Source organism: Lissotriton helveticus, chromosome 12 (assembly GCF_964261635.1).
Source record: "Lissotriton helveticus chromosome 12, aLisHel1.1, whole genome shotgun sequence".
NCBI lineage: Eukaryota > Metazoa > Chordata > Amphibia > Caudata > Salamandridae > Lissotriton > Lissotriton helveticus.
This window is the reverse complement of record NC_136073.1, coordinates 586,983,348-587,010,162: the sequence shown is the minus strand read 5'-3', so window position 1 is coordinate 587,010,162 and position 26,815 is coordinate 586,983,348. Positions and strand designations below refer to the sequence as shown.

The following is a 26,815-nucleotide window of genomic DNA, read 5'->3' as shown; positions in this document are numbered from 1 at the left end:
ACGATCCAGCCAGTCCATTGCAGCATCTGGATGATCAAAAAACCAAGTTTTGCCGTCGCGCTCTATCCGGAGCCGGGTAGGGAACAGCATAGAGTACTTTATTTCCGAGGCGCGCAGCCGCCTTTTGATATCCATGAAACCCTGACGTTGTTTCTGGACAATCAGGGAAGAAAAGCAAGGACGCGTTCTCATATGCCAGAGTTCCGGAAGATCTTGCAGCCTGCAGGATAGTGTCTCGATCTCGAAAGTTCAGTATTCGAACGACCATAGGACGAGTGGGCGCCCCTGTCTTCGGGCATCCACCGGGGACTCTGTGGGCTCTTTCCACGGTGAAAAAGTTACTGAGACCCTTGGGTTTTAGATGTTTCAGGATAAGATCCTCCACGAACAGATCTGGGGCCTGTCCCTCCGACCTCTCCGGTACGCCAAGAATGCGGACATTATTGCACCTCGCCCGTCCCTCATACTCGTCCAGTTTGCGGGCAAATTGAGTCCGAGACACCTTCAGATCTCTCACCTCCCGCTGGAGTTCCGACACGTTGTCGGTGAGACTCTAAGTTTTGATCTCGAGTGACTTGACCTTCTCCAAAGTTTTGGTTAGGTCAGCTCGGATTAAGCCCACCTCGATGGTTACCGTGTCCAATTTGGAGTCCATCCTACCGAGGGAAGACTGGACCCCGGTGATCGCTGCCATCAGGTCTTTCAGCGTCTGGTCCGCCCCGGAGGGGCTCTCTTCCTGGCCACCCACTAGAGCGCGTCTCTCGTCCACCGGGGAACCCTTGGAGAAACTATATTTTTCCAGTCTATTGGACTCAACCGGCCTGGTAGACCTCGATGTTATTGGAGGTAACCTTTCGGGGGTCCCCCCTCGCCGCCATTATCAATTTCTGTGCGGACACCACCTTCACAAACCGCTCTAGGCCACGCCGATATGTCACAAAGTCAATCAATACCGGACCATTGCGGGTTGCTCTGCACAGGCAGGGAAGCACTATGCGACTTGTTTGAGAGGGGGACCCCGAGGCCCCACAGATGAAACGCAGCTTCCGAGGATCGAGTGCCACCGTGCACTTCCGGTCACATCGCCACTGTTGAACTCCAAAGCGGGCAGTGCCACACGCAAGGTCCCGGTGACGTGCCCCAAAGGCCCAAAAGTTCAACACTATGGCGTTGAGTCGTCGGAGCGCCCAAATCGTTCGAAATTCCGCCCAGTGGCTCAGGCACCGGTCCCCCACACGATGGTGGGGACGGGGCTCAGGATGATGTGCCGGATGGCAAGTCAGGATGTGGCGGTCGGCGAAGCCGAGGCTCAAGCGGCCATCTTGGTCGCTGGCGCAGCTCCTCGAGATGGTGTTTTATTTATTTTTCTTTCTCTGACTTCTAAGTGTAACGGTTTATGTAATATTCTTGTTGGGGGCACTGGGGATGTGTAGGAGGTATATCAGAATTAGGCAATAATAGTGGAAACATTTTAATACAGTCAAAACAAAATCAATACACTAAGTGATGCCATTTTACCAAATTATCCTTTGCGGGCATTGTAGTTTTACTAGTAAAACTGTATGCCTTTGTAAATGTAATGGGCATTTCAATAGAAAAAGTTTTTGCTGTAACGGCAGTGGGCAACTAAATCATGCATACTCCACTCTACACGACACTAAGGGGGTCATTACAATGGCAGGCAGACTAGGGTTCGCTTGCCATCGTTGCGGTGACTGGGACCGGCCGCCTGTAAGACGGCAGTCGCACCTAGGGTGTTAGAGTGCTACTGTCTGCAGAACCTGCCGCAACGCTAAATAGCCGGTCTTGCATTTCCGTGCACTATGTGGCAGGCACCACACGGTGCCCGTCACTTAGAGCACAGAAATGTCAAGGGTAGCATGGGTACCCCCCCCCGTGCACCCACCACACAAGGGGGGGCCGCGATGGGCCCCCCCAAATGCAATCCACGCCAGCCTGTGAATGGCAGTTTCACCACCGTACTCCAGCTGGCAGGGATGCAGCATTGTAATATGGCGGCGGTGCCTGCTAGGCACCGCCACCATTTTAAAGATGCTGTCCGCTCGCCAGGCAAATCGCAACGATTGCCTGTGGCAGATCCATGGCGGGTGGTCTTTGAGCCAGCCACGGTCAGATTCTATGTCAGGACCGGAGGCTCCGATTATGCTTTTCTTTCCACGCTTTATTCTATACAACAAAAACACAGCAGCCAGAAAAGAACCAAAATAAGTTTTTGTATTAAAACATCGAAAACGTAAAGAGAAAAACAATGGAAACCGAAAACTACAACTCCCAACAGTCCAACGGGGATGTGTTATCCTAGTCCTTTCACAGTGTCAGTGCTGCATAGAAAGGGCGTTCATGTTACGAAATCCCCCTCTTTCTTTGCTGCTTCACAGCCAAGTACGTCAATTTTGCTATTTCTCTAATGGGGAATGTTTGACTGGGTTTCCTTTAAGGTTCTGGGTAAAGCAGAGAATTGCTGACAAACGTTCAGGGGACACGTGTGTGCTTCTTGTTTTATTGCTGTTTTTGCATTCTAGATTCCCCTCAAGGCAGCGGGAGAGTTTCCTCGCTCCGTACGCGGCCGACCCACTTGCGGCAGTGCTTGTCGCCCGCCAGGGGGAGCTCGCGGGTTCTGCAACAGAGGAGCCGCACGAGCAGCGTCAGAGCCTGTCCCCCCTGCCGCCACACCACGTACGCCCTTTGGGGTCTGTATTGCCTCACAAAATCAATACTTCTGGGTCCGTATTTGCGGGGGTTTCTCAGCGAAAACGCCTACGGGCAAGTTTGGCACACGTCCTCTTTGCTGCCATTGAGTATACAGCCCAGGCCCAGCCTGCCTTAGCATTGATGGGGAATTGTTCATTCCCGGGCCACCTTCCCTGCTTACTTACCTCCACCTTCCCTGCTTACTTACCTCGAGTTTTTCTCCCCCTGTGACAGGATGGAGCAGGGCAGCTATTATGAGAAGGCGGCTACTCAATATCTCCCGCTAGATGATGACTTTTTCAAGGCAGTTGACAGTTCCATATTCAAGTGTGTCAATGAGGTGGTGGCCCCCATGAAGGAGCGCCTTTCCAACCTTACTGTTGCAGAATGTAAGTTGGCGCAGGCTTACCTAGGAGCACTTACTCCCACACCAGCCCCGTTTTCTTCTTGGGCGGTGGGGGAACCCCCTCTGGTATGTGGCGGAGGTAGCTCGGAGGGGGCACAGGGGGTAGACAAGGATGCCTTCGCGCACTTGAAGAGCGCCTTCCTGGCCAAGACTGTCCCACCTCCCCCTGCACTGCTTCCACTGCAGTTTCCACTGCACCTGGTTCCCCATCAGACGACCGAGGTTCCCCCGACAGATTCTGATATGGGGTCTTCACATTCTTGGCGCACGGCCAGTTCCTCGGTCACGTTACCACAGGATGACACGGGTATGCTGGATCCGGATGAGATCATTCATCCACGTTCCGCAGCCTGGGCACCTGGGGATAAGGTGGCCAAATTTGTGGCGAGACGCCTCCGCAAGCCACTAGAGAAGGAAGCAAGAGGGTGTCTCAGGGCAGAGTGTCCACGTCCCACGTTAGACGGGAAGGCAGCCCTCACCCCGGAGCTAGAATCGAAAATGGCTACCTTCCTGGCCAAATATATGAAAAGAGCACCGCAAGGGAATAGATTGTTCCTGGCGTTCCTGTCAGGATAAACTCCTGGACGCCATAGACCCTATGACCAAAATTCTGGATATAGCGGAGGAGGTAAAAGTGACAAGTTCCAGCTAATAAAGCTGAACCAAAAACTGGGCGACCGCCTCTTCGGAGGCAGGCACTGTGGCTCAAGGGAACCTGTTCGTAAAATGATTAGGTACATTTGTAGCCACTTTCACTTCCTTGGACAAGGCCCCAGACCAACATCAAAAGGGTCTTCCAAACTGGTTTCTCCCAAGAGGCCAGTCGCGGTACGGGCCGCACGACCGGCCGCGGCGGTCAGCAGAATGGTGACAAGGCTCCGGGCGAGGGCAGTACAACACAGCCAATTACACCAACTTTTACCACACTATGGGGCAACGCTTCCTAGGCTGCCGCAGCTTTAACAACAACACCAGTGGTGGCCAATCAGGCAGTACGTTTCATACCTACAGAGCAAGTGCGTATTAGGGGTCGTCTGGCGGCCTTCCAGGATGCTTGGCGAAGCTTACGTCAGATGCTTGGGTCTTTCAGACCATCAGGGGTTTTCACAGAGTTTTAGAATCTACCGCAACAGGCAGAGCTTCCAAACCCCATTTCCTTTTCCGTAACGGATGCCCAGCAGATAGACAAGGAGGTATCCACGCTGCTCAAGAAAGGAGCCATCTGTTGATCAGCTCTGCATCCCAACGGCTTATTCAGCCACATTTTTTTGTTAGACAAAACCGATGGGGGGCGTCAGCCGGTTATCAACCTCAAAGAGTTCAACGGATGGTTGGTCTACCGGCATTTCAAAATGGAAGGGATTAATCTTCTCCGGGATGTACCCCTTCCGCGCGATTGGATGGTCAGGTTGGACCTCAAAGAGGCCTATCTGGTGGTTCCTATCCACCCTCCCCATCAACCGTTTCTTTAGTTTTGTTGAAAGGGCCAAGATAACAAATTCACCGCCCCTCCATTCGGGCTTACATCGGCACAAAGGTGTTTCACCCGGTGGTAGAGTTTTTGAGGAGTCAGGGTGTACGGATGATAGTGCATTGAAACAACATTCTTCTCATGGCTCTGTGTCCCCAGAAGGTGATAGCTCAGTTGCAACAGATGGTGTCCATCTTGGAGGGTCTGGGGTTGGTCATCAACGGGACAAAGTCGGTCCTTTTCCCGACTCAGTCTGGTTTTCCTCGGGTTTGTCGTGGACTCCATCCATTCCTCCTAGAGTCTGCCTTCTCGTAAGAGGGCCAAAATCCAGCACGTATTGAGGCAGACCCATACCTCGCTCCATCAGATTGCCCGGGTGGCCAGTCTCCTCTCCTCCTCCATTCAGGCAATCTTTCCGTGGTCCCTTCATTATCATGCCTTGCAACGCCAAGTGCACCACCTCAGGGGGGGGTCTATCGTACGATCAAACTGTTCCTCTATCGGAGGAAGCAAAGGAGGAGAGGTCATGGACGTTGACGCACACGGAGGCCTGGAATGGTTAGCGATCTTCGGGTCAGCACAGGACCTGGTCATAGAGTCGGATGCCAGCAGGTCCGGATGGGGCGCACGTTGCGGGGAATTCTCCACAGACAGCGTTTAGTCGTTAGAGGAGCAGAAGTTGCACATCAACTGCTTGGACCTCCTAGCAGGTTCATTCGCCGTCGGCTGTTGGACCAGGGACCAAGTGAGTTTGTGTGTATTGCTAAAGATGGACAACATCTCGGCAGTTTGTGACATCAAAAGCCTGAGGGGGGGGGGGGGGGCTCGTTTCCGTGCCTTGGCAGACCACGCGAAGGAGTTTTGGGAGTACTGTTTGGCTCAACAAGTTTCCGTGACGGCGGAGTATCTTCCAGGCGAGGCCAATCAAGTGGTGGATTGGCACTCCAGGCATCTGCAAGATTCCAGCCTGTGGAAGCTGGACATTCCAATCTTCAGGTGGTTGAACAACCACTGGGGTCCGTTCTCGGTGGATCGTATTGCGTCCTGTCTCGACCTTCAGCTCCCAAGTTTCTTCATTTGGAGACCGACCCTCTTGCGGAGGCCCAGGAGAGGGGTTATGCGTTCCCACCTTTCTCAGTGGTGGTGAGGACAGCAGCCCGGATCCGGCTCCTGGAGGAAGATTTGGTGATGGTGACGCAATGTTGGAAGTCTCAAGTTTGGTGTCCGGTTCTTCTGGAACTTTTCTTGGGATTCTCCAATCCTACTCCCCTTGCTCCCTCATCTTCTTCTCAATCTGGACGGGGAACGGCATCACCTCATCCTCCAAGGCTCTCGCCGCCTCATGACATGGAGGCTTTCAGGAGACGGTGGCCTCTCCCAGGCCTTTAGGGATCAGCTCAGACACTCTTGTCAAAGGCCTGGGCAGATAGTACGTCAAAACGCCATCCGTCCACGTGGACTAAGTGGATGCGTTGGTGTCTTCGACAGGACTTTGATCCCGTGGTCGCACGAGTCGTTCCCATTCTAAACTTTCCGGCAGAATTGGCAACGGACAGTTTGGCGTACCGATTTATTAATGCACTGCACTCCGCGATCTCTGCAGCTCATTTCCGGGTAGACGGGGTACCGGTTGGAGAGCACCAGTTATTCTGCTGGGAATTTGCATGTCACTACCACCAGAGCCACGATATTCGGCTCTCTGGGACGTCAATTTGGTCTTGAACCTTTTCTTATCTTGGAAACTCAATAAGTATCTTTCCTTGAAGGAACTTTCGGCTAAGTTGGCCATGCTGTTATGTCTGGTTTCCTGTTGCAGGGTTTCCGTCGTTCGCGCTTTGGACATTACAGCGAGGGTCACCTTTAAGGTGGGTCGCCGTACTGAGGCAGCATCAAGAACAATCTCATACCCAGTCTGCTCCTCTGTAAACAGGCCTTTAAATCTTGTTTTTATCTCGTCGCATTTGCTGAAATTTAAATACCAAGGTCAAATGGCAGGCACAATTTTTCAAGGGCGTATGTGTAGCTATTTTACACAGCATCAGTATGATATACTGGTAATTCGGAGTACCTGGATGGACTTTCAAAACATGGCTAAATCACACTTGTATCACTTCAATTTAAAGTCTTTATTGGGTGTGTGTTTACAAACAAAATCAAGGCAAGCAAAACCTTTGTTTAAGCCTTTCGCTGCTAGGCCTTTCCCAGCCCTTTTGGCTATTTGGGGTAGTTTGTGCTTAGACCCTCCCAATTGTTTGTCCACATACGGTAATCACGCCAAATTTGTGTCCTTTTCTTCCAACATCCTGAAGATATCCAGGGTTTGTTGATTCCCCTGGAGAGAACAGAGAAATTAGCCAAAATACAGCTACATTTTGTTGGGGGTGATCTGCTACAGAAGAAATTTCCTGCAAATGGTGTCAACAAAAGGGTCTGTGCAGCTAAAATTACCATATTCCCGGCTTTCAGGTACAGGCAGACTTTTATAAAGAATAGATAAAAATATATTTTTTTTTTAACTTTTCTACAGAGCTTTGGCAATTTACTGGGACATATCCTATCTCCCCCCCCTCACCCCCCCCCCAAAGTCTCCTGATGGTTCCACACTTGTGTGGATAAGCCTAGTTCCCGTGACAGGAAACAGCCCAAACGCAACTTTGGCACAACACATTTTCCTGTGAAAACGGATGCTTTTTTCGTAATTTGCCTTTCGATGAATATTGGACCCTCACTCAGCTGGCACCTAGGGAAACTTAGCAAACGTGTAACATGTTTGAAAACTAGACCTCCAGGGGGAATCCAGGATGAGGTAACTTGTGTGGCTCTCACCAGGTTCTGTTACTCAGGTGGTAGGACATTTTTGGCAGCCCGGTGATCCCACTACTTTCCCCACACAGCAAAGTGAGGAAAATTAGATATTTTTTATAGCTAAATTCGAGGTTTGCAGTGGATTCTGGGTAGAAAAGTGTTGGGAGATGCACGCAAGCTATACCTCCCGGGACTTCGCTGGATGTCTAGTTTTCAGAAATGTCTGGGTTTTGCAGGTGTCCCTAGATGACCGCCAAGCCCAGGACAAAAACACCCCCTTAAAAAAAATAAGTCATTTTGTGAAAGAAAGTTGGGCACCTGTGTTTTTGATCCCAGGCTTGCAGACATCTAGGGAACCCTAAAAATCCCAGACATTTCTGGAAAAAAAAGAAAAAAAAAAAAAGAAAAAAAAAGACATGTGGTAGTCCACTTTAATGATGATAATCCTGTATTTGTAAAGCGCACAGCTACCCGTAGGTTTCCCGGCGCTGAGGGCCGTCGGGAAGATTAAGCAAGCTATTGCCCAGAGTCAAATGGTGGTGGGCAGACCCCTGCTGCCGGTGATCCAACCGTGATCCCCAGCGTCCGGCGTCAGTCGCCCTGGCTGCTGCGCCACACCTCTTCCACACTTCCTTCCCAGAATACACCGCAAGCTTCAAATTTAGCTAAAAAGTCACATTTTCCTCTAATATATGTGTGGGAAAGTTGTGGGACCAGCACACAGCACAAATTTCCTACCACTCAGCGTTCTCCTCAGTCTCCCAATAAAAATGATATATCTTACTTGTGTGGATGGGCAAAGTGCCTGTGACATGGAAGGGCCAAAACGTGTAGAGATTGGGGGGCCAAAGTGGGTCCAAAAGGGCAATTTGTATATACGTTTTTAGGCGGACGCTACTTTGGGCACGCACCCACAAGTGAGGTATCATTTTTCACAGGAGACCAAGGGGAATGCTGGGTGGTAGGAAATTTGTGCCAGCGTGATGATGCAGAAAGGCTATTTGTAATTAGATTTGGGTGGGGGCAGCCCCCTTGAATATATATTTTTTTTAAAAACGACTGGTGTCCAGTGGGTTTCTACCCCCCCCCCCCCCCCGATGAAGATGGGGGGGGCAGCGGGGGAGGTTACCCCAGATCGGACGGCGAACTCTGAACCGGGATCCATTAGCAGGGCTCGACAAATCCACTCGACGGCTCGAATTTGCGAGGTAAATTTTATGAGGTTGAGCTATTTTTAGGTCCTACTCTGGCGAGTAGAAAAATATACTAACTTTTGTCCTCCGCCTTTGAAAACGGAGTAAATGTGACAAAATAAGATTTAAAGGCCTTTTTATTGCTTACAAAGCCAATGAGCAATAAAGATGCTTTTAAATCTTGTTACATTTGCTCCGCTTTCAGAGACGGAGGTCAAGTAGGTTACGGTTAGGTCGAGGAGATTTTTCAAGGTACTAGACTTGCAGGACTAGTACCATTTTTCAGATTTGTCGAGCCCCGATTAGGGAGGGGTACCATTGGAAATGAGAGATTCTCCGCTTTGCAATGATACATCTCCCGCCTGCCTTGGTGCTGAAGTGAGCAGACGTCAGCGTAATTTCAGCGATAGATAAAAAAAAAAAAAAAAAAAAAAAAAGAAGAATGAACTGCCTCTGGAGCTGGGGGGGGGGGGGGGGGAAATCACCAGTGCCATGTGTGCTGGCGACCAGGAGCCGTCCGACGCACACGAGCACTGTGGCGTCAGAAGGCTCCCGGCCATCCGACGAACGCAAGGATTATGGGCATGTTGAAAAGTAATTCACAGGCATTCATAACTAAAATTAATGTTGCACCACCAAATCAACGGTAAATACTTTAACCCCCTCGGCTGCGCCGCCGGTTTTGAGGAAGTGCAGCACTTCCGCAAAACGGCTGGGGCCGCGTCGGCCATTGGCCGACGGCAGCACCAGCGAGGTAGGGCAGCCGTCGGCCAATGGCCGACGGCAGCATGGAAGGGGTTAAACATACTTTGTTTATTTTTATTTTTATTTGCAGATGAAACATTACACCCAATTCTGAGTACATGCGATTTGATTGCAAAACATGTTTCAACAAAGACTTAATCGCACGATTTTCTTTGTAAATGCATAGCTAAAGAAACTTTCCATTGCGGTGACAGAAGCACGATTTAATAGTGTGCTTTGGGCGCAATCACAATTAAAAACAGTTAAACAGTCAATCCGGGCACAAATAAACACAATGATTTGCCAACTAACACTTGCTGCTTACCAAATTCAAATAACCACTGGTAAGTATTTGACAATCCTTTTTAGGTCTGGGCTAGATGGCGCATGCGATGTCTTGAATAGACACATTGTGTTTAATTTGCGGTCTTCAGCTCGTTCACAGGCTTCCCATTTGCTCGCTCCATCATCGGTCTCACATTCTGCCACCATTTGTCCCGAGCATGCATGGACATGCCTCTTCTTTAGGCAAGCTCTCCCCCCCAGAGCATGATCAATCACATGTAAACATCCACTGCTTCCAGTTTTACAACCATTTTAGAACCTACTTTTTTCATTCTTTCAGCACTCTACACAGTGATAGTGTTTTTACTAGCTCAGTCTCCTTCCACCCGCCCTCATGCTCTGTCCCCAGTTCACCTTCTCCCCAGTCACTGCTTTTCTGTTTCCCCACCTCCTCCCATTGCTGCTTGCTCAGTCCACAGATCATTGCATGAGTCCCTGCTGTTCCCTTCGCTGCTGCTTTTGATTTCCTCCTCCCAACCCGTTTCCGCTCATTTCCCTGTCCACAAATCATCTCCTCCCACTGACCCAGCCACCGCTTTAAACCCCCATTGGGGTCTGTTTTGTTCTAGTGAGCGGTAGCATTGTCTTTTAATGTCCTTTTAGTGTGTATCAGACATGCTGATAGGAGTATGTGCGCATGGCTGTTATTACTGGGCTCACGTATTGTAGGAGGCTGGCTTAGTATATGGTACACACTTATTTAAGTGAAGCCCCTGGCACTAAAGCAGAGAACCCTTACAGTGATTTTAGTGGTCTTAGAAAACCATGGAAATCTCTGTAAGTAGTAGCTGTGGAGAGCAGCCAATATAATCATATAATGTAGGTTAAACAAAAAAGAACCACACAGTGTAGTTCTGAAAATAAGTACATTTATTATACACATTGGTATATCTCCTACCCAGAGATATCAACACAATATTTCAAATGGAAACAGGTAAGTAAGCACAAATACACAGTGGTCTCCAGGGGGAGACCAAACCATATACTAAAGACGCGAACTAAGACTGTAGTCGAGACTTGGACCAGAAGACTCGAGAGAGCTGGGGACTGTGTGCAGAGTGGAAACAAAGCTGCGTACTCAATGGAAAAATTGTGGTTGCAAAATTTAAGAAGAAGGACTCTTCCCAGCGGACCCGGAAGAAACCCTGTGGAAGACATAAGATTGGAGAGTCACCCCACCTGTGGATATCCCAGGAACCAGGATACCTTCACCAGGGAAACCGGGTGAATAGATGCAAACTGACATTGGAAACCGCCTTAGACAGCAATGGAGAACTTCAGTATAGATGCCACTGGCAAAGAAGGTGAAAGTCCGGTGGGATCCAAGTGTGGATTCTTGAAGAGAAGTACCTGCAAGCAGAAGAGACAGCCTGTGCCACTCGGGAGTGACCAGGAGGCACGGAAGACCAATGACTGCCGATGAAGGAAGATGCAGGAGTGATGACGGAGACCTTTTCAGCGCAGCTCCTGCTGTGAGGACCAGGCGACGCTGTGGAAGACCAAGAGCCGTTCACGAGCTGACCCACGTCAGAAGTCAAGAACCAAGGGGTTGGTGTCCAGCGAGAGCGCCAACAAGCCTTGGCAGCAGCAACAGACGTGAAAGACGAAAAAGATGTAGCGTTGTGACCAGCAAGGTCTGAGGGACTCACTAAGTGCAGGAGAGTCAGAGCATGCCCCAAGCAAGCAGGGGAGACAGCTGAATCCAAAGAAGACCCTCAAGAGGGCCAACAAGCCGAAAGCACATGAGTCGCAAGAGGACCTTCTGCAGCTCACCAAAAAAATCAGGTCTTGCAGAATACAGACGCCAGACTGGTGTTGAATCTCCCTCCAAGGACCCTTTCAGCTCCCAGCTTGAGATTCCTTCGCTGGCTTCCCGTTGGGAAGCGGACCCATTTTAAGATTCTTGGACTAACCCATAAGAATTTACATGGCAAGTGCCCCGGATACTGGAAAGAGAAACTCACCTGGTACCTCCCATGCAGGAATGTAAGATCCAGCAGCAAATTCCTTTTAACACCGATCAAAACTCGTGCCGCGAGAATGGGGTTGAGATCTTTCTCTTTTCTCGCACCCGCCCTCTGGAATAAATAACCCTTACACTTGCGCGTCATCTCAGGTCATAATTGTTTCCGTAGGGAACTAAAAACCTGATTGTTCGATTCCTAACCAGCTTCTGCTTAAACCAAGCATTTGAGCCTCCGCAAAGCGCCATGAGACTTTCAGGTGATATGCTGCGCTAAATAAATATTCCTGGTTTGATTTGAAAGATGCAGGCCCACGGTGCAGAGGATGCGGTGAGCACCTGATCTTGACAGGGAGAGATGCGGCTGCTTCTTGTAGCCTGAAGATCTCTGAAGGACAGAGTCAACAAGCCTTGGCAACAGCAAGTCAATACTGCACAAAGGGTTGCTGTTCCAGCAGTTCCAACAAGGGCTATAGGCCTCAAGCTAGCAGAGAAGACCGTGCAGGCCTCTAGGGAGTTGCAGAACCACCAGCTGTGTTGCTGAGCCTTTTGAAGATTGTGGGACCTCAGGACGAGTTGACCGGTCAGCTTCGTTGGGGTGCCTGAAAATGCAGGGGAGTGACTCATTCACTCTAAGGGAGAACACTGCGGGAGCCTTTGATGCCCACAGGCCTGGATATGAACCTGGATGAAGCACAGGCACAGACGATGCAGAAGACTGGCAGTACGGCGAGACCAGGAGCCTTCCTTGATGCAGTCTTGGTTCCGGTCGAAGTCCAAGGTGCCCAAATGGCTGAAGTGGTTTTGAATTTTAATCTTGCCCCGCAACTTACCTAAATAGCCACCCATAGGTAAGCTCTTAATTACCCTAGGGAAAGGGTTGGAAAGATTCAAGATTCACTCCCAAAGGAAGGGCTGGACAGAGGGGAGGCTACGCCCATGTCCTTTGGCCAATTTTGCGCCAAAGAGGGAGCCAACGGCTCTTCGAACTGGCTCAAACTGAAGTATGCAAGGAGGGCACCAAATGTGCCCTGCAACGCAGTCTGCTGGTGATGGCAAGTGCACCACCCAAGCACAATACACCAAGTCCTATCTGGGAGGTGGTCACACGTCCCTGTGACAGGAAATCTATTGTTTTACCTTCCACTGCTCAGGCTCGGCTCGGCAGCAGAGGGGGGCAGAATTGTGTCTGGTCGGCAGCAGCACTAGCAGGCTGGTACCTGGAATACAGAGACCCCCCCCCAGTACATGGGATGCTACATCCAACAATGGATGCTGTGTTGGTGTAGAATTCCAACATGTTTAATTGCAAACATGACTGGATTCAGTGCAGCCAATATATAGTTAGACATCTCATTTTGACATGATGTTCACTATATGTATTTAAAGGCTGACCGCAGTTATAAAGCCTGGGGAATCGACTGGGGTTTGTAGAGGGGCCCTGCTTACACTTATAACCAAGCACCCTGCCCTCAGAACTGAAGAGCCTGCCATTCATACAAGGAATCTTATATCAATTGTAAGGGGTGCTAGCACCAACTTACACAGGCTGCAAAAGCAGACCTTTAGTCACAGTTTGAGTGGTCTCTCATGGGTGGCATAATACATGCTGCAGCCCATGGGAGACCACTGGTGTACCTATGCCCTGGGTACCTTAGTACCATATACTAGGGACTTACCTGGGTACACCAGTAGCCAATTAGGAAGGTACCAACATACTTACCACTGCCAGATTTATGGAGGAATCACAGTGACCGGGGTCCTGAGTAGCAGGATACAAGTCACTAGTCGGAACACCAGCAAAAGCGGGGGTAACCATGAAAGCAGATCCTACTTTAATACACAAACCCCCACCCCCCCCAAAGTAAGGAGATTAGACAAAGTTGCCCAGTTGAGTTGAATTTTTAATTGGAAATATCTGAAGAGCCCATCTGGCATGGTTACCCCCAAGTCTATGTTCCACAGAAATGGACATCCCTGTAGGGAAATGAACCACCAAGTTTAGGATTGTCACCCTTCGTCTGATTAAGCCATACGAGGGGCGTATGGTCTGTCTGAACAATGAAGTGAGTACCAAACAGGTATGGCCTCAACTTCCTCAAGGCCCAAAGCACTGTAAAGGCCTCCCTCTTAATTGCCGCCCAACATTTCTCCCAGGAAAAGGGGCGGGTGGTGACCCGTCTGCTTATATAAGCTACTGGTTGGTCCTGGCCCTCTGCATTAAGTTGTGACAAAACAGCTCCTATCCCCATCTCAGAAGCATCTGTCTGGACAATTACGGTTTTGAAGTAATCAGGGCTTTGCAAAATGGGAGCAGAGCACATGGCCTGCTTCAGGTCATCAAATGCCTTTTGAAAGCTACAACTGCCCACTTAACTTTCTTAGGCATCCTTTTGGAAGTTAAGGGGAGTCACAATGGATCCATATCCCTTAACAAACCTCCTGTGGTACCCAGTTAGGACCAATAAAGCTCTGACCAGAGTCCGGGTAGTGGGGCGACCCAGCCCATTATAGTCTGGATTTTGCTCTTCAATGGTTGAACTTGGCCTCCACCTACCAGGTGACCCAAATACACAACCTTGCTTTACCCTTTCTGGCACGTTGTGGCCTGACTTTTGCAGGGCCTCCAGAACCTTTCAATGGTCGACCAGGTGATCCTCCCAGGTGGAACTAAAGACAGCAATATCATCTAGATATGCTACACTATAGGCATCCAGACTCGTGAGAACTTCGTTCTCCAAATTCTTAAATGTGGCAGGTGCATTCTTCAGGCCAAAGGGCATTACAATAAATTGATATTTACCACTAGCAATTGAAAATGCTGATTTTGGCTTGGCATCACAGAGTCATCAGCCCTAGGAATTGGATGGGTATCAGCCATTGTGACTGCACTGAAGCCTCGGTAATCTACACAGTACCTCATCTCTCTACTAGCCCAATGGCTATCCGAAGGCTAAATGACCCAACTCCAGCATCTTTTTGACCTCAGTCCTGATGCAATATCGGACATGGTCAGGCTGTCTGTAAATGTTAATCTTCGCAGGCATAACTGTAGCAGATGTGTGAAGTGATCCTGGTACACTTTATGCTCACACAGAATTACAACTCTGCTGTGTCTAAGGGATGACGACAATACCCACACAGCTGTGTGTAGCCTCACAGCTCACTGTCAAATTTATGTCATATACTACACCAACCAAGCTCCAATGCCAAGCTTTACTGGTGAAACAATCAAGAGATGCAGCTTACAACCACTGTTTCTCTCATCCTGTAACGTTCTAAACCCTTCCCAGAACATTCACCCCATTATATACGATATGACATCAACACATCTTGCCTTGTACAGAAAGTTATAGTTATTACTTAAACACTCATCAACCCTTGAGTAGGCTTTGTTACCACCTAATTGGGTCTTAACAGTAAGCTGGCATTGTCTCTTCGGGTTCATGTTCAGTTTTAAGGCAACCATATCCACCTTTAGAGTGGATTATAACGTAGGACTCATTAGTCTTTCACAGTAATATACAGTCTTCTTTGGCAAGTAACTGCCCCCCATTTGAGCTTACAGATGTAAACGCAACCAATTATATTCAGGTTCTGGGCAGCACTCACCACGAGTACTGTGTCGCGGTTTAGAATACCCACCTTGTAGCGTGTTATATTTTACAAAATATGCTTCACTGACCGTGAAAACTTAAAATCAGTGTATACTTTGTTTTTATTGTTGACACGAAGAGGACTCTTTAGATAACTCTTCTCTAGGAGGTCATTTAATGATGGAATACTGTGGTAAGGAAAGATGGAAACTCGTGAACGTGTCGAGTACTTTGTATTGGCACCCACGCAATGAGCACCAGTAAAGACAGGAAAAGCCAAACGAACTTCAACACCCCCCCCCCCCCTCCGAATGACAATTCTCCATGAACATCTGCACTAAACAAACAGCCCAAGATCATGCAGTGGAACGTTACAATAACAAAACATTTGTGTGAGCTCATATGTAAACATTACTACAAATAAATCCGACAGAATCCCCATTGTATATAATTGTAGAAGAATGGGTGCAACATGGACTTAACCGCCATGGAAGCATTCCCGGGTGGACAACAGACACACAGAAGCTTATGTAATGGGATTGCACATCTCCACCAACAACGGTGATGCCAGCGACGTTGCCGCCAAAGCAAACTTCTAGGTAGCCAATAGGGTGGTCGACGGCCAGACCGATTAATTAATACTTAGAGGGCAAAACGACATGTGCCTATCGTGCGCATTGGTAATTTCGGCAATGAAATAGTTTATAATGGGACAGGACATAGTGGGCGTTCCATTACAAGCAGCTTTACCTACCCACGTGAAGCGTGATGGGAATAACTTAGGGATAGGGACTCCAAGGTCAACAAAGCTGTGAGACACGAACATGGCTTGCCTCAAATAGGTCAAAACAGCATCGATACAATCAACATTCTCAATAACTATGCCAAACAGATTTCGACGTATTTATGGAACTTTTACTGCTCGTGCTGTGCTGCAGTTCATAAGGTACATTAATCCCTGAAAGTGAAAACTTAAACACCAAGTTACTTACAAACGGTTGGCATTCTAATTCATCGTAACTCCTTTTAACTTCGAGAACATAAAATTGGGTCGCAGTGAAAACCACCTAACCACCGTCAAAGCGCCGCAAGCGGTTGCCACTTCTTTATAACACATTATGTAAAAGGGAACCATAACAAGTTAATTGGTACAAACGACAAAAATAATTTCTCGATAATTAAGAAGTCTCCAACCAACTCCCCTCCCACAAAAAACGAGGTTCGGTGGCTGGTTTTAAAATGTACCAACGCTCAAAACCCCTTGGAAAACGTGCAATTAGGGAAAATCTTGGTCTTACCCGTGCAGGCCAGTGCGGGTAACCCTTCATCTTGGCGAAGACCAGGTCCCCACATTTGTACTCCGTCTGCCGGTTGGGACGGGCGATTTTCTTCATTGGCGCGGTTAAAATGGAAAGTGTAACGCCTAGAAGTGTGTTCTCTTGCCAAAAAGGCGGCCACGGAGGACTCTGGCGCGAAGAGGCCTCTTAGCTTCTTTGGGTCTTTTTCCTTTCAAACGCCGGTGGCACCAACGGTCCAGCAGTCGCGTGTTGGCGGGAAGGGCGCCAGTCAGACTCTGGGGACCTGTCCAGGTGTCCAGAGCACTTGCTGGGGGCTGCTTCTTACAGTGCCTTCGCGTTGATCGATTAAGGCCTTGTGATGTGCCCGCGCAGCTTTCAGAAGACTTCTTCTTCGGATCCCTATCTCAGATCTCACAGTTTCCCTTCGGTGACAAGCGCTGTTTTTGCGCTTTTGTTCGCTGACGGCGAAGGCGCTACAAAACTGCCTCTGGGTGCGTTGTTTGTGTTTGCGAAGAGAGAGAAAACCGATCCTCCTCCGCACTGACCACCTCCCCTCTAGTCCCGTCGCTTTTAGTAGACACAGAAGAAGGATGACGTCGCACGCCCCTTTGACCCAGATCGGTGTACAGCAAAAAGTGGAAACCATCTTGAAAGGTGCACATAGCCTTTAAATAGTGTTCGCTTTCGCTGCAATTACGAAGAAGGGTCAAACAGCACTGCTAAAGAAACAGTATGAAGGATGCAATGTTAATGCTGAATGCCTGCTGCATATTGTTTGTCTTTACAAAAAATCTATTTGATTGCTCGAAAATACAGTTGTTTGTGCGGTTCAGACTTTTTATTGTGCCTAAATGGAATGTTTATCATGTAAAATGGACACAATCAAGGTTTGCATACTCTGACAGGTAGATTCTATCGTTCGTCTTCCATTTTGTTTCGTGCTTGTCTGTACTTGGCCCCTCCCTGCCCTTCTCACTATCTTATGTCAGTGGGGTTCTCTTGGCGGCTCTTGTTTTCAAATTGGCTCCTATTTCGGCAATTGATGTTTTTCGCCAGGGTGATGAAACGAACCCAGAATCGTTAACCGAGGAGATCCTGAGATGCAGGGGGAGGGGAACCTCAGTCTGAGAGCACAGAACAGCGAAGTGGTTGCCATGTTGGGTGTGTTGTTTTCCTTTCTCACGATCAGGCAGACGTTAATAAGGACTGTTTACCAAACGGTCGTGTTGTGTATTAAAGGTATAGAACATGTTCTTATTTCGAGAACTGAATTTATTCATTAATTTTGGGCTGAAAGAAAATACTCCTTCCAAATTATATATATATATATATATATATATGATTCCGGTTTGCCAAAGGCCTTTGGCAAACCGGAATCATTGAATCACTGCAGGGCTCTGCCGTACCCTAGAGCGTCTGGGGCCCCAGAGTGAGCCACGCTTGGATATATATATATATATATTTTGTGCACATAATTTAGTAGTGTCTAAGAAAAGAGAGTAACCCTTTAGCCCCAAGGGAACAGGGTAAATAAACAAGTAAAACAAAAAGGTTCCCTTGGTTGTATCTAAAATACATTTTGTCTTGCAAATAATCTATTGCAGTTGTCCTGCTTACCTCAAATCACTCGTAGTCAAAACCTAACACCAATCATTCCGCATAATATTCAAGACCCCACATCACATATAAGTAGAACCACAAAGGCACTTACAGTCTAAACATTAATCAAAACATAACGTTGCCAAGGTGTATATCTCATTCAGTGTTTTTATTATTCGTTAAAAATATATTTTTCTAAAAAAGACATCTGCTGATAACAGTCAGTTTTTGCAATTGTTATTTCTCGTAATAAGAACTGCTGTCTCAAACAAATTCAATAATAAAACAAAATCTCAATACAAACAAATACAAAATACAAAATATTTAAAAAACACAAAGGTTAATACATATCGACGCGTTTCGGTGGATCCTGCATATTCGCACCACCTTCCTCAGGACAATTAAAACAAAATGATGTTTGTAGACTCAGGTTTTTACTTCAAGGGCACTTATATTCAGCTTTTGAAAATGATTCTCTAAGCATACTTTCTTGCAAGGTATTTTTACTTTTCCCTCTCAGTCAGTAATATTGCAGATAAATCGTGCAATCTCAACTTCTTCCTCAGTGCGGTATTCACCCAGGCAGTGTTTTTTCTCCACAATCAATTCTTTATTTATACAAGGCGGCACTGCATGGTGCTCCTTCCTTTTCCTCTTAAATAGGATTTCATCAATTATCCCACATTGGAAATTCTAGCGTGGCCGAACTTCTTCTGCGGTTGAAGAAGTTAAAGAAGAAGTACAGCCACGCTAGAATTTCCAATGTGGGATAATTGATGAATTCCTACTTAAGAGGAAAAGGAAGGAGCACCGTGCAGTGCCGCCTTGTATAAATAAAGAATTGAGTGTGCACATAATTTAGTAGTACATTGCGTGTTCTTGTGATATAATATATAGAGGGTAACAAAGTGCGGCGTAGCCCCCCCCCCTTCACGGAGACCCATTTATTTATATGTTATTATATTGCTCGTACTTTACCCAGAGGTGTCAGAGCGCTTTACAAAAGAGGAAAGTACATTACATAAGAAAGAAAAAAGCCCCAGCGATTCCACAGGCCCCAGACCTGCTTTCTAACTCTCAAGTGGTTCTTATACCACTATTTTAGTATATGGTTTGTGAGGCCCCTAGGGCAAAACGTATACTGTGCAACTTATTGTATGCTAATTAAGTAACTTGTATTGTACTTTTACCCCTCATATGTCCAACACTCTTTAACAAAATAAAGGTGATCTATAGCTTTTCAACAAAGTCTTAACAGTTTATGGTAAATAATATTATTTCAAATTATTCCATTATTATAACAATTGAGTCCTGATGAATGATGAATCTTCAGTGGAATAGTGGTAAATTATTTATTTATTTCAACAAAAGTTCTTTCTTCATAAAAACAGACTGTAGCCGATGCCTACGCGTTTCGTCCAACAAGGACTTCTTCAGGGCTACAAATGATACATATATACATTATTTACACATTGCACATATTACAAAATCAACACAATTCATCTTTAAAACAGCACAATTTTTACAGACTTTTTACATGATTCTCAACTGTCCCATAGTTGATTTAAACCATTTACAGTTCCACTGAAGCATTTTCTCTCTAAGTATTTTCAGGCTCAAACTTTTTCTACAATCAGGAAATGTTATGCTCCCAACATTTTTAGCAACGGAATAATTGATTCTAGAATAATTATGTGGGCTGGTGGGTTTTCACTGTTTGGTCTTATAACACAAAGTAAGGATCTAATAAGATCAACATTTTTTGAGAAAAATTATAAAGTTAGACAGTATTCCAGGTTCAAAAGAATCAGTACCCTACTGCCACTTCTATTGGTCCAGTTTTCTATTTTACAAAATGCTGTTACATTTTCGTTTTTATAAATGAAGTCATCTACAACCCAGCTATTATCGAAAAGTATATATTTACTAATTCTTACCACTTAGATAGCTGTCTTCATTCCTTGATGTACTTAGGAGAGGATTTTACTGGTTCATCTTTTATATAGCGTATTGTTTAAATAGGTCACTTCCTTAGTGCTGTTAGCAAGATCCTATACCATAGGTCTCTATGGAAAAGGGGAGGTTGTACAAATTGTATGAGTACCCACCCTCTAAAGAGTTTTTTTTAGCATATACAGAATTATCATCATTTAGGAATTATATTGTACACACGGAAAAGCTGTTTTATAGTTCGCAAATAGTTTCCTACCTTATACATGTAGAATGATATTTCTCCTGATATACATCACTTAGGTTTTTGTTGATGTGAGATCTGTAGTACGCTGGGTTTTTATATGTCCAACATACTGCAAGAGTAAAATAAATTTATATATCATTTTCTTATATTTATCTCTGAGATGAGTCTAAGACTTACTTTGAAAAACGAGACCAATTTTTATCTTTTTTATCAATGTATTATGTCATCATTCTATTATAGCACGGAAGAAAATATAACCACATTTTTTATCTAATTTTTCAAAATGTTATATCATCACCCTATTGCAGTACAAAAGCAGATTCAAAAGAGAGAGAACTGTCTCTGGCAAACCAAAAGTAGTGTACAGGAGAGGGGAGACCCTTAAAAAAAAGCTATGTCCCAGCTATGTGACAGACATAGACAATAGGCCCTCTTCCAAAAATTGGTTACCAACCAGACCGGTGGGTTTTCATGTCTGTGGGTCATGCGTAGTATGCAAGATTGGACTCAACAAAAAAACTGAATTCAAATATAATACTTCCAAAAATTACAATATAAGGACTTTTATAAATTGCAACACAACCTACACAGTATATGTTTTAGGATGTGCTTGCAATAAAATCTGCATAGGAAGTAGTATCAGAAGCTTGAAAATCAGGATTCAGGAGCATGTACGAGCTATTAAAAATAAAGATGCCAAATACCCTGTAGCTGTACACATACAGGAACAACATCCGCTAGAAAGCAATATATGGTTCCATGCTCTAGAACATATCAAGAGCCCAGTGCGGGGAGAGAACAGGGAAATACAGCTAAGAAAGACGGAAGCAGGATGGATTTGTCGACTGCGGGCGACAACATTAGGACTTAACATCAATAATGAACTGCATCACTTTTTATAATGAGTTTATTACTATTCAAAAAAAAATTCATTAAATTTATGTGATGGTCAAGATGGCACAAGAGGTTGCCAATGATATATCCCTCTATATACCTGCTCGATTCTGAATTTACAACTAGTAGGTTGGGGGTTAATCTTAAAAACCGACCAGAAAAATGAAAACTCATAATCATACAAATTTGATCTTTTATATAAAATACACAAAAAAACAAATAGATCTGCAAATGGCTTAGCCTTTCAATTAATCGAATTGGCATGTTCTGAATACTACTTCCAAACTAAATAGGCAATTTGGGAATTGTCGATAAATAATGATGTGCTGTTAAAATTGGCACCCTTGATATTCTTCTAAAATTAAAGCTACAAACTTCAACAATTATATTGTCGTATTTCTTTTATTTTATTCACATTTGATTGGTATACATAATATAAATATATTCCCTTTATTTCTCTAAAATAATTTAACAACAAGGGATACGAACTCAATACAAACAACCTGGCATTAAAACCGCAAAACTTAATCCAGCATTGCCCAAATATCGTCGAGATCGCGATAGCATATCCCCTCCAAGATGGCGCCCGCAATTAATCCGTTAATATAGTCAAATCTTCATAGATCTACCATCTCGTCATATGTGACGCACGCACCCTATTAAAATATATGCTCGATCGTGTGGGAGACTTATAGGACTTATCTTAACAATGTGGGACTTTTGTTCTGCATGGATCCAAACTAAGAATCATGTACCAGTAAATTACGATAAAATTGTTGGCATAAAATCAATAAATAAAATACTCAAAACGAATGGGAAAAAGTGTAATAATAAGGGTATATATAAAAGAATGAACTATAAACCACAAAATTTTATTGAAATAGAGCCATCGATATATTTTTCCATTACTATTTGCACAAAATCAAGCACTTTTTACTCTTCTAAGATGGCGCCCGCGTGCTCCTGCAAAAAATTACGGCAAATTAAATTACACCCAGGTGAATTGAATCTGAATGTTCAAGCGGGCTATTTAAACTCCGGCCATGGCGCTTAAACCCCGCAAACTCCGGTGGATACGACGCCACGGAGCCAGCTGTTAGATCGAACCCAAGTAAGTAGAAGGGGTTACTCTGCTCGGGAATCCTACTTTTGGATAGAGTCCGTTCGTTTTGGTAATGGGAAATATGACATCGAATTTCAGTATTAACGCTGTCTAGGGACCCTGATAGTGGATGAGTGTGAAATGGCTCCTCGGGAGATAACCCCGGGGACACCGTCCCGTAAACCACCCGGGCTACCGCCACTCAGACTCTCCCCTTTCCCGGCGGATCCTTCAGCGGCAGCGTCCATGACAGCAGAAACCCCTCCCCTCTCTGTTTTGCAGGAACCAACCCGGGAAGTCCGAGAACCGGAAGCACACCCGCCTGACACCGGAAGTCCAGCCTCCCCACCGCCGGCAGGAGACAGAAAAGACGGAAGCGGAAGACCAGAAGGCGTCGGAAGATCGTGGCAGGAGATTGCGACTGGAGAGGAGGAAGAGAGCGGAGAAAACGGAGAAGCAGACGAGTGGTGCGAGGACTGGTGGAGTCCCCAGGAGGAAGCTGAAGAGCGGCCGCAACTCACCCGGAGAGTTGCGGCGGAGCGCGTGAGTAACACCTAGCCTCTCTGTTGCACTTTAAGTGCCTGTATATAGTGTAGACTGTTTATCTTACCTACTTAGCACACTTTAGGCACGCTAACCCTGCCAGTTCACTGTAATTACTTGTAAAGCACCGATGATGTAAATAGCCCTGGCATACTAACCATCCCCCCCGACACGTTTCACGCCGCTGCCCTAGCCTCTTTGTCTTCGTCCATACCCCAGCTGTCCTGAAACCCCATATCCTTCTCCCCTCACGGTACTTTTCAAGCCCTCACGACCCGGTGTTGGTAGAGGTACTTATAGCCCAATACGGTGGGACTAACGGCTCCTTTTCTGTCTTCTCTTACTGCCCTCCGGAGGACTCCCCGACACAGAGCGGACTCCCATCTCGAGACCCGGACCATCACCCAAGAGCTCGACCTTCACCCAAGACCTGGATCTGCAATCCAAGACCAGCCCTTCGTCCCAAGACCCGGACCCCTCCGAATCCGTCTTGGCCTTACCAGACACCCACAGCGAAGCTATCGTTTCTTTGGTTTCTTTCCTCCCTCACATCGCCTGGACTGCGTTATAACGACTCTCAGTGTATGAAATAAACCACACTATTGCACGCTATATCCGGCCTCCTTGCCTGCTTTTCCAGCCCGCCGACCGCCCACGATCACAATGAGATATATATTTTCTCTCCTCTAACAGTGTTCTATGAATATGGGATTAGTTTCTTCCTACCCAGTGCATATTACATCTTCTGACCAAGATATTGGGGACTATAATAATGTTTCTCTTTTTTGAATCTGCTTTTGTGCTGCAATAGGGTGATGACATAACATTTTGAAAAATTAGCTAAAAAATGTGGTTATATTTTCTTCCGTGCTATAATAGAATGATGACATAATACATTGATAAAAAAGATAAAATTGGTCTCGTTTTTCAAAATAAGTATTAGGCTCATCTCAGAGATAACTATAAGAAAATGATATATACATTTATTTTAGTCTTGCAGTATGTTGGACATATAAAAACCCAGCGTACTACAGATCTCACATCAACAAAAACCTAAGTGATGTATATCAGGAGAAATATCATTCTACATGTATAAGGTAGGAAAATATTTGCGAACTATAAAACAGCTTTTCCGTGTGTTCAATAGAATTCCTAAATGATGATAATTCTGTATATACTAAAAAAACTCTTTCGAGGGTGGGTACTCATACAATTTGTACAACCTCCTCTTTTCCATAGAGACCTATGGTATAGGATCTTGCTAACAGCACTAAGGAAGTGACCTATTTAAACAATAAGCTATATAAAAGATGAACCAGTAAAATCCTCTCCTAAGTACATCAAGGAATCAAGACAGCTATCTAAATGGTAAGAATTAGTAGATATATACTTTTCGATAATAGCTGGGTTGTAGATGACTTTATTTATAAAAACAAAAATGAAACAGCCTTTTGTAAAATAAAAAACTGGACCAATAGAAGTGGCAGTAGGGTACTGATTCTTTTGAACCTGGAATACTGTCTAACTTTATAATTTTTGTCAAAAAATGTTGATCTTATTAGATCCTTACTTTGTGTTATAAGACCAAACAGTGAAAACCCACCAGCCCACATAATTATTCTAGAATCAATTATTCCGTTGCTAAAAATGTTGGGAGCATTACATTTCCTGATTGTAGAAAAAGTTTGAGCCTGAAAATACTTAGAGAGAAAATGCTTCAGTGGAACTGTAAATGGTTTAAATCAACTATGGGACAGTTGAGAATCATGTAAAAAGTCTGTAAATATTGTGCTGTTTTAAAGATGAATTGTGTTGATTTTGTAATATGTGCAATGTGTAAATAATGTATATATGTATCATTTGTAGCCCTAAAGAAGTCCTTGTTGGACGAAACGCGTAGGCATCGGCTACAGTCTCTTTTTCTGAAGAAAGAACTTTTGTTGAAATAAATAAAGTATTTACCACTATTCCACTGAAGATTCATCATTCATCAGGACTCAATTGTTATAATAATGGAATAATTTGAAATAATATTGTTTACCATAAACTGTTAAGACTTTGTTGAAAAGCTATAGATCACCTTTATTTTGTTAAAGAGTGCTGGACATATGAGGATTATGTTTGTTTAAGACTTGTTAGTCTTAGGGAGATCGAGGGGTTTTGGATCTCCAGTCCTTAGCACCTAATCTTTTAGATAAAACGTGACACTAGTGGATAAGTGCAATTGTCTATAGCCCCAAACCCCTGTGCTCTGTGTGTGAAAATGTTTTACTTTAACCTCTGACCTCATAAAGAGTGCAGAGGGGTTGTGTTTTGAATAAATACATATATATTTGATATATACCTTGTGTGGTGTCCTTTCATTTGGTACTCAAGGGATTATAATTGGTAAAACAACTTGCTTAATACGCTCTCTGAAGTCTTAGCCTGATGACTCCTGGTCCATGCTACCACTAGGATAGCTTTCTTTAAGGTTGACTTTACAACCACCATCAATAAGGGTCAATTAGACTGGTGCAAGGTGCCCACTAGAACTAATGGACATCATATGCCAGGCTAACTTCTCACAACGTGTCTCTTTGTTACAGGAACACACATAAAACGAAAAGTTACCGACAAACCAAGGGGGTGTTCCGAGACATTGCAATTAGCACAGAAAACGTGTTTGGGTAGTGCATAGGTAACATATGCTGTGAATGACGATAACCATTGGTGATATACACTTGTATTTTCTTTTACTTATATGGAAAAATTGGATTATGTTCTAACGTTAGGGGCAATGTATATTCTGAAAGTGAATAATGAGACAATAGTACTATAAATAAATACTTGAATGGGGGCGCCTTCTTTGGGTTATTTTACTTTATTTGATGCTCTGGAATAATATGGAGAATGCGAAATACCAGGAACCTACTTTAGTAACTGAGGGAGAGGAATATACAACTGTTATTAATGTTGTTACGCGACAATTTTTGTAATACAGATCTTAGATGTTAGATGGTTATAGTGAGGATAGTGGTTTATGGACAATTGGTTTTCTTTTACAGAGTGCTGGTGTATTTTTACGTGTAGGACAAAGTGTTACAGGAGCTAAAATGAATATTGATATGAAAGGTGATTTATGTAACTTTGACCTTGAGTACGTTCCATTTATCTCTTGGGTTCCGCGTGCACTAGGGTGATTAAGTGACTCTAGAACTTTATTGCTCGTTTCCTTTATACTTTCTATGTTTTCACCAGTGGTGATTTGGGACTTTGACCATATACTTTACCTTTCTACAAATTTGACTTAAGGTCTTGGTTCTAATGCTAAAATGATTCTGATACAGATGTACGTGTAGAGGTATATTGTTCTTATGTTATTTATTTTGGGCTGCAGCCCTGATGAAGTCAGTAATGCACTGAGAAGTGCATGACGAAACACGTGTTAGCTGCACTTTGGCATTATATGGCTGCACTTTGGAACAGTATATAACTTCAATTAGAAGGAGAATTTTCTTGGATTTGGCTACATTTTGGAAGTATGATGGATTACTAATTGAAGAAGGACCTGTTTTGAACTGAGAATACTTCAACTAAACATGGCTGTACCTACAACTGAAATATATGGACTTACAAAGGAAATAAATTACTAATTGATGGTTTTTGAATTTTGCTTACTATTAAGTGCTCAGGGAGGAATAGATTTCTAGTTTATGTTGTGCCCACTTTGTGGGTATTTGTGGGGTTGTTAGCTATTTATTTATTTTTTATTTAAAAGGTTTTATATAGCGCTAGCTAGACCCAAGAGTATCAGAGTGCTTTACAGGATAAGTTAAACATCAAGAACAGATCAACAGAGAGCAATATGTTAACATAAAATAAGGCATTCAAGCTTTCACAAGTGGATAAGGATAAAGAAAATTCAGAAAGCATGTAAAGAGATTGAGGACAGTCGAAGAGGTAGA

At 45.0% G+C, this 26,815-nt stretch overlaps 1 protein-coding gene across 2 annotated transcripts in view; it reads right to left on the bottom strand.

Moving 5' to 3' along the window:
* Positions 1 to 17,125, bottom strand: part of HDGF (heparin binding growth factor) — a 124,185-nt gene extending 107,060 nt beyond the window's left edge. Inside the window, exon 1 of one of the 2 annotated variants that reach the window (XR_013603448.1) lies at positions 16,534 to 17,090. Coding sequence is in view for 1 of the 2 variants with exons in the window: in XM_078668452.1 (XP_078524578.1) it covers positions 16,534 to 16,629 (96 nt within the window). In the remaining variant the exon portion in view is untranslated. Of the gene's footprint in view, positions 1 to 16,533 lie in introns of both variants that reach the window. The other variant, XM_078668452.1, reaches the window with a different exon arrangement.
* Positions 17,126 to 26,815: the final 9,690 nt, after the last annotated feature.